The 13,450-nt window shown below is 46.6% G+C and overlaps 1 protein-coding gene across 1 annotated transcript in view; it reads left to right on the forward strand.

Annotated features, from left to right (window-relative positions):
* Positions 1-1,036: 1,036 nt before the first annotated feature.
* tespa1 (thymocyte expressed, positive selection associated 1) overlaps positions 1,037-13,450 on the forward strand; it is a 71,865-nt gene continuing 59,451 nt past the window's right edge. Inside the window, exons 1-2 of the mRNA XM_080214704.1 lie at positions 1,037-1,157; positions 5,466-5,609. Coding sequence (XP_080070830.1) covers positions 5,477-5,609 — 133 coding nt within the window. The 5' untranslated portion in view covers positions 1,037-1,157; positions 5,466-5,476. The remainder of the gene's footprint in view (positions 1,158-5,465; positions 5,610-13,450) is intronic.

Consider the following 13,450-nt stretch of genomic DNA (forward strand, 5'->3'; position numbering starts at 1 on the left):
AGGCCCCCTTTCCCTCCCCCCCCCACCAATCGCTGCAGAGTGCCCCCATTCGCCTCTCTCCCACTGACCCTGTCCCCATTGACACCACCCCCATTAACCCCACCCCCTGATGCTGCCCACTGGGTATTTCCTAGGTGCCAGTTTGATACTGCCCAAGGTCCAATTACCTTGCCTCCTTGGGGGGGGGCCTCAATGGTCTCTGGTTCTACCAGCGAGACCTAGTTGATGGCTCCCCATTCATAGGGAGCCTTGCCAATGTGAACCTTTCCCAAAGAGGTTTTAAGGGGGGGGGTGAGGCTGGACAGTTGAGCACCGAGCTCACTGAACGGATGTTAAGCAATATCAAAATAAAGTTCCGTACGTTAACCGTCTCTCACCCGAAGAGCGCAAAGCTGATCTCTTCAGAAATCCGGTGTTTGTGAAATGGCACTGGTTGTGAAAACCCGTGCCAATCGCGCTCATTGCTTTACACCCCACTTTATGGCTGTGTCACACCCGAAAACGGGCGCAGTGTAACAGTAAAATCACCCCCAGTATTTTAGCCTCAAATGTGGCAGCAAATTCCAGAGGCTGACCACTCTCTGGGTGGAGAAGTTTCTCCTCATCTGAGTCCCGTATCCTCAGACAATAATTCCGTGTCAGTCAGATTATGAAAAACACCAGCACAGTTTTGATGAGCGAGCAGAATGACGTCTTTTTGTCCCACTAAATTTAACAATTGGGCAGGAAAACGGCTTGATGTGTTTGAGCTCCGAGAAACTGAAACCAAAACACTGGCTGGTGCAAAGTGTCAGGCCAGTAACAGCAGATAACAGTTTTTTATTTGAGATATAATCCATAATTGATTTCCTCACCGACATGAAGACAATTCTTCAGCAGATCAATAAATGCCAAAGCACTCATGTTTGATCGGAATTGTGTGTATCGGTGTTGTACGTCACATCGAAGCTGGTATATACACAGGAAGTGGTTTAGCCGCAGTTAGACTGTTGAACTCACACAGCTTCCCCTTTCCCACTCACACTGTGAGAGTCTCAGGACTGAAATTAGTGTCTGTTAGAGCAAACCAATCACTGGACACCATGTCAGAGAGCTCGCGGCTCCGATTATTGAAATAAATGAGTCTGATTAATCGGTATGAGCATTGGAAACATTGGGTAAGTGGAACACTTGGTGTGAAATGCCGTGTATAAGGTCAGAAGTTAGACAGGCCTTTATCTGCTCAAACTAACATGGTGTAAAGAGGCCTGTATATCCTATATGTACAGAACTTACTGAGAAATGTTCTTTAAACTTTATTCCTTTTGGTCTCCAACTTTCTTTCCATCTGTCCTCATGTTGATTCTTTCTAATCTTTGTCTTTGTCCCATTTGACCAAATTGCTTATAATTTCTGTTTGAGAATCATTTTTTGTCTCTGCTCCTAATATATTGCATCGAGTTATAATTTGGTTTGATACAATCAGGGGAAGGAGTTTCAACCTGTCGGAAATCCCTGACATTGGGTGCAACGGAGGAAACCAATCAGAAAACGTTGGAGGAAAGTAGGCAAGCTGACTCCAATCGGCTGCCTCACAGTGCCAGGGACCCGGGTTCAATCGTAGTCTTGAGTTTGCACATTCTCCTCGTGACTGCGTGGGTTTCCTCCGGGTGCTCTGTGTTCCTCCCACATTAGGTGGATTGTGCGGGGTTATGGTGCAAGGTAGGGATGTTAGTCTGGGTAAGATGCTCTTTCGGTGCAGACTTGATGGGCTGAATGGCCTCTTCCTGTACTCTATAGGGATTCCACCCTTGTTTAATTTGAGTGGTCTGGGAACAGGGTTCTACATTTAATATCACACACATTGGTTTCATGAGATTCCTGAAACTCACTGTAAAAACATGAAGAAACCAATGGCAAAAGAGCGAGTCAATCAAATGGTCAGAACCACTGCAATAAATACTGAATATTAACAGGGGTTTTATTGCTGACTGGTGGGAAGATTTTGTTCACAGTAATCCTGAGTGTTTACTTGTGTTATATGTTAGATGTTTTGACCAGTAGTCTGAACAAGACAAAAGATGTGTGACACGGAGTACATAAAGTAGAGAGGTCGACACATGGCTCAGAGACGAGTGTGGGAGAAGTGAGTTTCAATTTGTGGGTGTAATAATCTGACCAAGTCTCCTGTCACCCGTTATTTATACTGATATCGGGATGCCATTCAGTGATTACAGAGTGCAGATTAGTCCCGTATCTATCGACTGCCACCTGAGTGCAGACATCTGGATTTAAACTTCCTGCTCCCCATTCCCTATTGGGAGAGCTTCCATTCACCTAATCAGGGAGCTTGTATTCAGCATGTGGCCATCGTAACATACCCCACCCCCACACCGTGTCCGTGTCTTCCCTGTACTATTGCTATGGGGGGGTGGCGGGAGGGTGGTGGGGGAGAGGTGAGGATCTTCTCCGCTGCATAGTGACCTGGGCTCGGCTGGAGGCAGGACTGGATCAGGCCTGTGAAGCGGGTGGGGACCTTTTCTTCTGAAGGAGGAGCTGTAAAGCCACTGACTCTGCTCCTTTGTACTGGCATTGGGTTCCCTACTCCTGAGATGGTCCAGGTGCTTCCTGACTACTTTCCCTTTGGACTTTATATGACATGGGCCTCATTTTCTCTGTTACGATCTCGGAGACCCACTGAGGCCATCCCGGAAGTCCCTCATGTGGACTGGGTTGCCGTTTTTGAATGTTGTGTCTGTCTTTACAGAATCATAGTTCTTCTGGTTCTCTTGTTCGGATTCCATCTTCTTGGCCAGGTTTGGGAACAGTCCGCTTAATCCTCCGTCCCATTAATAATTCTGCTGGGCAATTCCTGTCCTTTTGTGAGGGGTAGTCCTATAGTGGAATAAAACTCACACCAGTTTGGTTTCTATAGCTTTCTTCTACATATCGAGCTTAAAAGTCTGCGTTCAGCCCAGTAGGGGAGCTGATATTTAACAAAGCTCATGGAGAGATCTATTGATGGATTCAGCTAATGCTTTGATAACAGGAGACAGGGAGTTATCCTAATGTGTTAGATTCCAATGGAAAGCACGTAAGTCTGAAAATCAATGCCATTGTGGTGAGGGATTGGAATGCCCTGCCTGCTGCAGTTGTAAATGAGCCTAGTTTGGGGGCGTTTAAGAGATCCGTGGATAGGTTTATGGATGGAAAGGGTTTGGTTTAGGTTAGAGGGTCATTGCTTTTTAACTGGTCGGTGCAACATCGTGGGCCGAAGGGCCTGTTCTGTGCTGTAATGTTCTATGTTCTATTCTATGTTCTATGGTCAGAGACGAGGACTCCAAGTATCCCATGCGCGCAGAAAATTTGTCCTAGTTTCTCAATGGTAGTAAGGGAAGTGATGATGCTCACATGATGTGGCTCCAATAATTTGGAGAGCGCGTTGACCAAAATCAGGAACATGGAACCACAAAAAGCTTGGTGAAGTCTACCCAAGATATACAAGGCCATCCTATGATGTCAGGAGGCTGAGGGGGAGGGGATTTTTGATTCTCTTGGCACGGCTCACACTGTCTGTCCAAGTCGGTAATGTCTACATCAATACCACCATACGTAACTCCTGGCTAGCATTTTCAATCAAAATCCCAGGGTGGACATGGTATAATTTGGTAAGTAGTGGATGTCGCCCTGGGCGAGGGACAGTCAGAGATGGAGCATTTGAGGAATACAGTGAAAGTAGGAAGGAACTTAAATGTGGAATCAGGAGAGTGAAAAGGGATTATGAAATGTCTTTCGCAAATGATAAGAAGTCTCACAACACCAGGTTAAAGTTCAACAGGTTTATTTGGAATCACGGGCTTTCAGAGCACTGCTCCTTCATCAGGTGACCCACCTCAAGTCCAATGCTGGCACCTCCACATCTTTAGCAAACGGGGTGAAGGAGAATCCCAAAGCTTTTTATGCATATATTAGGAGCAAGAGGGTAGCATGAGCAAGAGAAAACTTGGCCCATTAAAGGACAATGGAGGGAGTTATGTATGGAGCTACAGGAAGTGGGTGAAATCATTAATGAGTACTTTGTATCGGTATTCAATGAGGAGAAGTATATGATGGATGTTGAGGTCAGGGATAGGTGTGTGAACATAGAATATAGAACAGTACAGCACAGTACAGGCCCTTCAGCCCTCGATGTTGTGCCAATCTTTGTCTGAAACTAAGATCAAGCTATCCCCTCCCTATCATTCTGGAGTGCTCCATGTGCCTATCCAATAACCGCTTGAAAGTTCCTAAAGTGTCCGACTCCACTATCACAGCAGGCAGTCCATTCCACACCCCATCCACTCTCTGAGTAAAGAATCTACCTCGGACATCCCTCCTATATCTCCCACCTTATAGTTATGCCCCCTAGTAACAGCTACATCCACCCGAGGAAATAGTCTCTACACATCCACTCTATTAATTCCTCTCATCATCTTATAAACCTCTATTAAGTCGCCTCTCCTTCTCCTCCACTCTAAAGAGAAAAGTCGTAGCTTTCCTCATAAGACCTACCCTCCAAACCAGGCAGCATCCTGGTAAACCTCCTCTGCACTCTCTCCAATGCTTCCACATCCTTCTTATAGTGAGGTGACCAGAACTGCACACAATATTCCAAATGTGCTCTCACCAAGGTCCTGTACAGTTGCAGCATAACCTCACAGCCCTTAAACTCAAACCCCCTGTTAATAAACGTTAACACACGATAGGCCTTCTTCACGGCTCTATCCACTTGAGTGGCAACCTTCAGAGATCTGTGGATACAACAGCCTACAACAGCCACTACTCCACCAACCTTGCTGGCATCTCTCTGTTCCTCCACATTCCTCAGAACCCTGCCATTGACCCTGTAGACTGACTCTGTTAGAATTATGTGAGTACAATGGGTATAGAGAGATATGGGCCAAATGTAGGCAATTGAGATTAGTTTAGAGGTTTAAAAAAACGGATGACATAGACAAGTTGGGCCGAATGGCCTGTTTCCATGTGACTGTATGAGACAGATAGGATTCTCAGGGGACTTGACAGGGTAGGTGCCGGGAGATTGTTTCCCCTTGTACGAGGGTCTAAGGCCAGAGGCCATAATCTCAGAATAAGGGATCACCCATTTAAGACGGAGATGAAGAGAAATTTCTTCTCTCAGTGGATCAGTGGAATTCTTTGCTGGAGAGGTTGGGTTGTTAAATATGTTCAAGGCTGAGATAGACAGATTTTTAATCAGGGATTGAAGGGTAATGGGGATAAGGCGGGGAAGTGGAGCTGAGGATGATCATATCAGATCAATCATGATCTCATTGAACGGTGGAGTAGATTTAATGGGCCAGATGGACTATTTCTGCTCTTATGATGTTATGCATTGTAAACGTGGCTGTTGTGAAGTTGTGCAAAGTGCTCTGGAGGTGGGAATTAATTGATTGTTTTTCCAAATTCCTTTCCCTGATGGTCTGTAGTGAGTGACAGGATGGAGCTTTCATCTCCTCAAAGCCTGTCTTGCTGGGAGAAGAGCTCATCTCGAAAACGCAGAGCGTGGGCCCGCAGCAGAGCTCAGTGGCAGACTGTGGATGAAAACCTCACAGATACAATCTCTCATTCAGGTAAGAGCTTTTCAGGTGGAAGTTACTCTCAATGCAGTAAGGTGCTTGGATTGTGCAGCTTCTGATGTTCCTGGATCTCTCTGCTCTTCCATTAAATCGATGTCAACTGAACAGAATCTCCCCTCTTCTTGAAATTCATCCACTTTCCAACCACTTCATCCTCCCCACAATCACCCCATTCCACCCCTCCCAATCACCCCATCCTCTCTCCTTTAACTTCATAAATATTGACTGGAGAAGCTATAGTTCAAGTACTTCTGGTCGTCTCACTGCAGGAAGGATGTGGAAGCTATTGAGAGGGTGCAGAGGAGATTTACAAGGATGTTGCCTGGATTAGGAGGCATGCCTTATGAAGATAGGTTGAGGGAGCTGGGACTCTTCTCCCTGGAGACACGAAGGTTGAGAGGTGACCTGATAGAGGTTTATAAAATGTTGAGAGGAATAGATAGGGTGGATTCTCGGAGGCTATTTCCCAGGGCTGAAATGGTCGCTACGAGAGGACACAGATTTAAGGTGCAGGGAAGCAAGTACAGAGGAGATGTCAGGGGTAAGTTTTTCACTCAGAGGGTGGTGAGTGAGTGGAATCGGCTGCCGTCGGTGGTGGTAGAGGCGAACTCGCTGGGGTCTTTTAAAAGACTTCTGGATGAGTATATGGGATTGGGAGTTATAAATAAGTCTGGTAGGTTGGGATATGATCGGTGCAGCTTGTGGACCGAAGGGCCTGTTTGTGCTGTAGAGTTCTATGTTCTATGTTCTACTTTAGAGGGGTCAGTTTTTGTCCAATGTGTACAGGAGGGTTTCCTGACACAGTGTGTAGATAGGCCAACAAGAGGCGAGGCCACATTGGATTTGGTACTGCGTAATGAACCAGGCCGGGTGTTAGATTTGGAGGTAGGCGAACACTTTGGTGATAGTGACCACAATTCAGTTACATTTACATTAGCAATGAAAAGGGATAGGTATATACTGCAGAGCAAGAGTTATAGCTGAGGGAAAGGAAATTATGATGCGATTAGGCAAGATTTAGGATGCATGGGATGTGGAAGGAAACTGCAGGGGATAGGCACAATTGAAATGTGGAGCTTGTTCAAGGAACAGCTGCTGTGTGTCCTTGATAAATATGTACCTGTCAGGCAGGGAGGAAGTGGTCGAGCGAGGAAAACATGGTGCTCTAAGGAAGTTGAATCTCTGGTGAAGAGGAAGAAGGAGACTTATGTCAAGGTGAGATGTGAAGGCTCAGTTAGGGCACTTGAGGGTTACAAGTTAGCCAGGAAGGAGCTAAAGAGAGAGTTAAGAAGAGCCAGAAGAGGACACGAGAAGTCTTTGGCGGATAGGATCAAGGAAAACTCTAAAACTTTCTACAGGTATGTCAGGAATAAAAGAATGATTACGGCAAGATTAGGGCCAGTCAGGGACAGTAGTGGGAAGTTGTGTGTGGTGTCCGGAGAGATAGGAGAGGCACTAAATGGATATTTTTCATCAGTATTCACACAGGAAAAAGACAACGTTGTCGAGGAGAATACTGAGATACAGCCTGTTAGACTAGATGGGATTGAGGTTCATAAGGAGAAGGTGTTAGCAATTCTGGAAAGTGTGAAAATAGATAAGTCCCCTGGGCCGGATGGGGTTTACCCTAGGATTCTCTGGGAGGCTAGGGAGGAAATTGCAGATTCTTTGGTTTTGATCTTTATGTCATCATTGTCTACAGGAATAGTGCCGGAAGACTGGAGGATAGCAAATGTTGTCCCCTTGTTCAAAAAGGGAAGTAGTGACCATCCTGGGAATTATAGACCAGTGAGCCTTACTTCTGTTGTGGGCAAAGTTTTGGAAAGGATTATAAGAGATAGGATTTATAAACATCTAGAAAGGAATAATTTGATTAGGGATAGTCAGCACGGTTTTGTGAAGGGTAGGTCATGCCTCACAAACCTTATCGAGTTTTTTGAAAAAGTGACCAAAGAGGTGGATAAGGGTTGACGTGGTGTATATGGATTTTAGCACAGCGTTTGATAAGGTTCTCCATGGTAGGCTACTGCAGAAAATACAGAGGCATCAGAGTGAGGGTGATTTAGCAGTTTGGATCAGGAATTTGCTAACTGATAGAACACGATGTGGGTATGCCGGCATGGGCGGCATGGGCCCAGGATCCCTGTTGAGACCGTCCTCATGTGTGCGGAACTGTTGTGAGTATATTATCAAATAAATAGGTTGGACTAAAACCTGGTGTTGTCAGACTTTTAACTGATAGAAGACAGAGGGTGCTGGTTGATGGGAAATATTCAACCTGGGGTTCAGTTACAAGTGGTGTACCTCAAAGATCTATTTTGGGGCCACTGCTGTTTGTCATTTTTATAAATGACCTAGATGAGGGCGTAGAAGGATGGGTTAGTAAATTTGTGGATGACACTTAAGTCGGTGGAATTGTGGACAGTGCAGAAGGAAGTTGCAGGTTACAGAGGGACATAGATAAGCTGCAGAGCTGGGCCAGGAGGTGGCAAATGGAGTTTAATGCGGAAAAGTATGAAGTGATTCACTTTGGAAGGAGTAACAGGAATACAGAGTACTGGTAAGGTACTTGGTAATGTGGATGAGCAGAGAGATCTTGGTGTGCATGTGCATAGATCTCTAGAAGTTGGCACTCAGGTTGACAAGGTTGTTAAGAAGGTGTACGGTGTGTTAGCTTTTATTGGTAGGGGAATTGAATTTCGGAGCCGTGAGGTCATGTTGCAGCTATACAAAACTCTGGTGCGGCCGCACTTGGAATATTGCGTACAACTCTGGTCGCTGCATTATAAGAAAGATGTGGAGGCATTGGAAAGGGTGCAGAGGAGGTTTACCAGGATGTTGCCTGGTATGGTGGGAAGGTCTTATGAGGAAAGGCTGAGGGACTCGAGGTTATTTTCATTAGAGTGAAGAAGGTTAAGAGGTGCCTTAATAGAGGCATACAAGATGATCAGAGGATTAGATAGGGTGGACAATGAGAGCCTTTTTCTTCAGATTGAGATGGCTAGCACGAGGGGACATAGTTTTAAACTGAGGGTTGATAGATATAGGACGGATGTCAGAGGTAGGTTCTTTACTCAGAGAGTAGTAAGGGCGTGGAATGCCCTGCCTGCAACAGTAGTGGAGTCATTAAAATTGGATAAAGATATGGATGATACTGGAATAGTGTAGGTTAGATGGGCTTTAAATTGGTTGCACAGGTCAGTGCAACATTAGTCGTCCCTCAATCTGGTTAAGGTTCCTTTATTGTGGAGTTCAATAGGCGTAGACAAAGGTCATGGGTAGAAGAGGGCACTCACAATGTTAAAATGGCGGCGTGGGCTCGTTGGGCCGAAGGGCCTGTTTCCTGGGTTGTGATGTTCTTTGTTCCTTTGTTTTGTAACATCGAGGGCTGAAGGGCCTGTACTGTGCTGGAATGTTCTATGTTCTATCCCCCGCTCCCCCCCCCCACCCCCATTCTCCCTCCTCCATCCTCACTGTTTCACCTTGTCTTCCCTGGAGATTACAGTCTCAACCTATTCAGTTTTTGCTGATGGGTGTAATTCCTTCGAACGTCTCGCCCAGAATCACAGAATGACACAGTGCAAAAGATGACTTTCACCCATGGAGTCTGCACCAAAAAACATGTGAGAGCAGCTAGCCTCCCCCCGAATCCTATTTACCAGCACGTGGAATGTTCTGACGTGCCAAGTGATCATCCAGATACCTTTTAAAGGATGTGAGGCAATCTGTCCTTACCACCCTCCTGGCAGCACATTCCAGATTTCTGGATAAAAATGATTTTTCTCACATCCCCCTAAACCCCTGCCCCTCACTTTGAACCCTTGTCCCCTTGTGACTGACCCTTCAACTAAGGGGAACAGCTCTTTAACCATTCTGCCATATCTCTCATAATCTTGTTCACCTCGATCAGGTCGCTCCTCAGTCTTCTCTGCTCCAACAAAGACAGTAAGAAGTCTCACAACATCGGGTTAAAGTCCAACAGGTTTATTTGGCAGCACAAGTTTTCAGAGTCTCAGCTCCTTCATCAGGTGAGTGGGACTTGTGTTCACAAACAGGGTATATAAAGACACAAACTCAATTTACAAGATAATGGTTGGAATGTGAGTCTTTACAGGTAATCAAATCTTTACAGGTACAGACAATATGAATGGAGAGAGGGTTAAGCACAGGTTAAAGAGATGAGTATTGTCACCAGCCAGAACAGTTAGTGAGATTTTGCACTGGGGAGACCATGCAGACACTACGACAGTGAATGAAAGAACATTACTCAACAATCCCCAGATAGGGGTGTTTCCTTCCAGTCGGGGAACACTTCAGTGGTCACGGGCATTCAGCCTCTGATCTTTGGGTAAGCGTTCTCCAAGGCGGCCTTCACGACACACAACAACGCAGAATCGTTGAGCAGAGACTGATAGCCAAGTTCCGCACACACGAGGACAGCCTCAACCGGGATCTTGGGTTCATGTCGCACTATCTGTAACCCCCGTGACTTGCCTGGACTTGCAAAATCTCATTAACTGTCCTGTCTGGAGACAATACACATCTCTTTAACCTGTGCTTAACCCTCTCTCCACTCACACTGTCTGTACTTTTAAGACTTGATTACCTGTAAAGACTCGCATTCCAACTATTATCTTGTAAATTGAGCTTGTATCTTTATATGCCCTCTTTGTGAACACAAGTCCTCGCTCACTGGATGAAGGAGAGAGACTCCAAAAGCTCGTGCTGCCAAATAAACCTGTCGGATTTAACCTGGTGTTTGTGAGACAACTTCTTGTCCTTACCCCAGTCCAACACCGGCATCTCCACATCATGGCCAACAAAAACAACCAGAGCTTCTCTTCATAATGTAAATGCTCGATCCCAGACAGCATGCCAGTGAATCTCCACTGTACCCGCTCCAGGGCAATCACATCTTTTCTATAATGTGGCAACCAGAACTGCACGCAGTGCTCCAGCTGTGGCCTCACCAAAGTTCCACACAACTCCAACATGACCTCCCTGCTTTTGTAGTCTGTGTCTTGATTGTTAAAGGCCCATATGCCTTTCTCTCCACCCTATTAACATTTCATTCTGCCTTCAGAGATCTGTGGACAAATTCTTCCTCACGTCCTACCATTCCATTGAGTACTTTCTTGCCAAATTACCTCTTCCAAAGTGTATCACCTCACACTTTTCAGGGTTAAATTCCATCTGCCATTTATCTGCCCGTTTGACCATTCTGTCTATATCTACTTGTAGCCCAAGACACTCTGCCAATCTCTATGTTATCCACAAAGTTACTGATCCTAATCCCCAAATAGTCATCAATGTCATTTATATAAATGACAAATAATAGGAGATCCCTGTGGCACACCACTGGACACTGGCTTCCAGTCACTTCCATCATCACTCCCTGTCTCCTACAACTGAGTCAATTTTGAATCCACTTTATCAAGTTCCCCTGGATCCCTTTTGTCTTCTTTGTAAGTCTCCCTGTCAAAGACTTTGCTGAACTCCATATAAACTGCATCAACTGCACTGTCCTCATCTACACAACTGGGTGGAACTCTCCCCTCCCCAGGAAAAATTCCAAATGTTGAATTTGTGTCAAAACTGGAGAAATTCACGTTTTTTTTCAGTGAGAGCTCCCACTGGACTCAATGAGGTAAGAGTCTCTCAGGTGAAGGTTGCTGTCAACACATTAAGGTGCTTGGATCGTGCTGTGGACAGTGTGCTTTGGGATCATTCTTGTGTACCTTTTATTTTGAGGAATTTGCTTGTTGTGTGATTTTCTCTGCTAGCTTCTGGTGTTCCTGGATCTCTCTGCTCTTCCATCAAATTGATGTCAGCTGAACAGAATCTTCCCGCTTCTTGAAATTCATCCGTTTCCCAACCACCCCATTTCCCCCCTCCCAAAATCACCCTGCCCCCACACACAACCACTCTGTCCTCCCCACAACCACCTCATCCCCTACAACCACTCCATTCCCCCCACCAAAATCACCTCCTCCCCCCCCCCCCCCCCACCCGCCCCCGCACAATCAGCCTGTCCTTTCACAATCTCCCACACTCTGTGTACTGCAGAGGTCACCAGTGTGAATAGCATTAAATTTCAGGGGGTGGGGCCTATTCCGACTGGAGAGGCTGAAACCAGTGCGCTGAGGGAGCCATTGTGCATGCGCCGATCTGTCAGTGTCGAGGTTGGTGCATGCGCAGTGGGCCTGCACTGATGGCCTTCCAATTGTTGGCCAGCCCTGTGACCCCGATGTTCTGATCGTTGGCCCCCCCAACCATTCCTGGGCCCAGGCCCCACCCCACAACAATAAACCGCATCCCCCCCCCAAGCAGGCTGACTGTACCCCGCCTCCTGTTAGCCTATCACCACCCCGATTGTTGGCCTCCCTCCTTCCCCCACTGATCCCTATGCAGATTTTTAGTGGGATTCCCCCACCTTCACTGATCATCCTCTTGGCACTGCTCCATGCCCGATGGGCAGTGTCAATGTGTCCCTGTGCATTGGCACTTTGCTCTTTAGGCAGTGCCAGGGGACCTGGGCTGGCACTGTCAATGTGGCAATGCCCAAGGGGCAACCCCCTGGTGTCTGACCTTCTGGGGTACCTTGATTAACCCCTCTTCACTCCAGAGGGTTTGGGCCATTATTTCCCCAAATGTGGGCAGCTACTGTAATCCCAGCTCAGATGATGAGTGGGCAGTGCTCTGAAAGCTTGTGTCTTGTGTTACCAAATAAACCTGTTGGATTTTAACCTGGTATTGTGAGACTTCTTACTGTGCCCACACCAGTCCAACACTGGCATCTCCACATCACAACTTGAAGACACAAGAAACTGGTGATTTATTGGCCAGTAAGTGCTCAGTTTAAAGGCTCTGTGTGAAAAACTCACATCTGAAATAAGGGAAAGTTAAGGCCAATATAGTAAGATAATACAAGTAATCCAAAATAGAAGAGTTCACACAGGTGGACTGAAGTTAAGACATGGCAGGGCAACTCAGTGGAGTGGAATGTGTGTCTTGTGAAGTCATGGGCACTATCGATGTCTGAGATGACCACGTGTGGGGGAAGTGCTCCCAGCTGCACAAACTGGAGCTCCGGATTTCAGAGCTGGAGCAGCACCTGGAGTCACTGTGGGTCATCCGTGGGGCTAACAGTTACGTGGACAGCACATTCAGCCCAGTGGTCACACCGCCTTCTCTGCCTGCAGCAGAGAAAATGGGTGATCACCAGGCAGACCAAGAGCACCAGGCAGATAGTTCAAAAATACCCTGAGGTCCCTCTCCGAAATCAGCTTTCTGTTTTGGAAGCTGGTGAAAGCTTTGGTTACTCAGAGAAGCGCAGTCAGAACCAGGTCTCCAGCACCACCAGAGACTGGACTGAACAGAAGGGGAGGAAGGAGAAGGGAAGAACAGTTGGTTAGTTAGAGGGGTAGACAGGTGTTTCCGTGGCTATATTGCTGTCACAGTGCAGCTGCAGGACATTCTTCTGGCGAGGGTGAACAGCCAGAGTCATGGCTCATATTGCTTCAAATGACTTAGCGAGGAAGGGGATGGGGGCTTGCAATTTGAATTTGGGGAGTTAGGTGGGCAATTAGCAAGCAGAACTTCAAATGTAGTGACCTCCAGATTGCTCCCAATGTCTCGTGAAAGTAAGTACAGAAATAGGAGGATAAGGAAGATGACTGTGTGGCTGAAAAGATGGTGCAGGAGGGAGGGCTTTACATTCTCGGGAAGCTGATACTGGCTCTGGGGAAGCCCTACCTGTACAAGCCGATGGATTGTGTCTGAACAGAGCTGGAACTGAGTTCCTTGTGGGGAGTTTTGCTGTTGGGAGGGTTTAG

This window comes from Carcharhinus amblyrhynchos, chromosome 29, assembly GCF_965287045.1.
Source record: "Carcharhinus amblyrhynchos chromosome 29, sCarAmb.v2.hapA, whole genome shotgun sequence".
In the NCBI taxonomy this organism is placed as follows: Eukaryota; Metazoa; Chordata; class Chondrichthyes; order Carcharhiniformes; family Carcharhinidae; genus Carcharhinus; species Carcharhinus amblyrhynchos.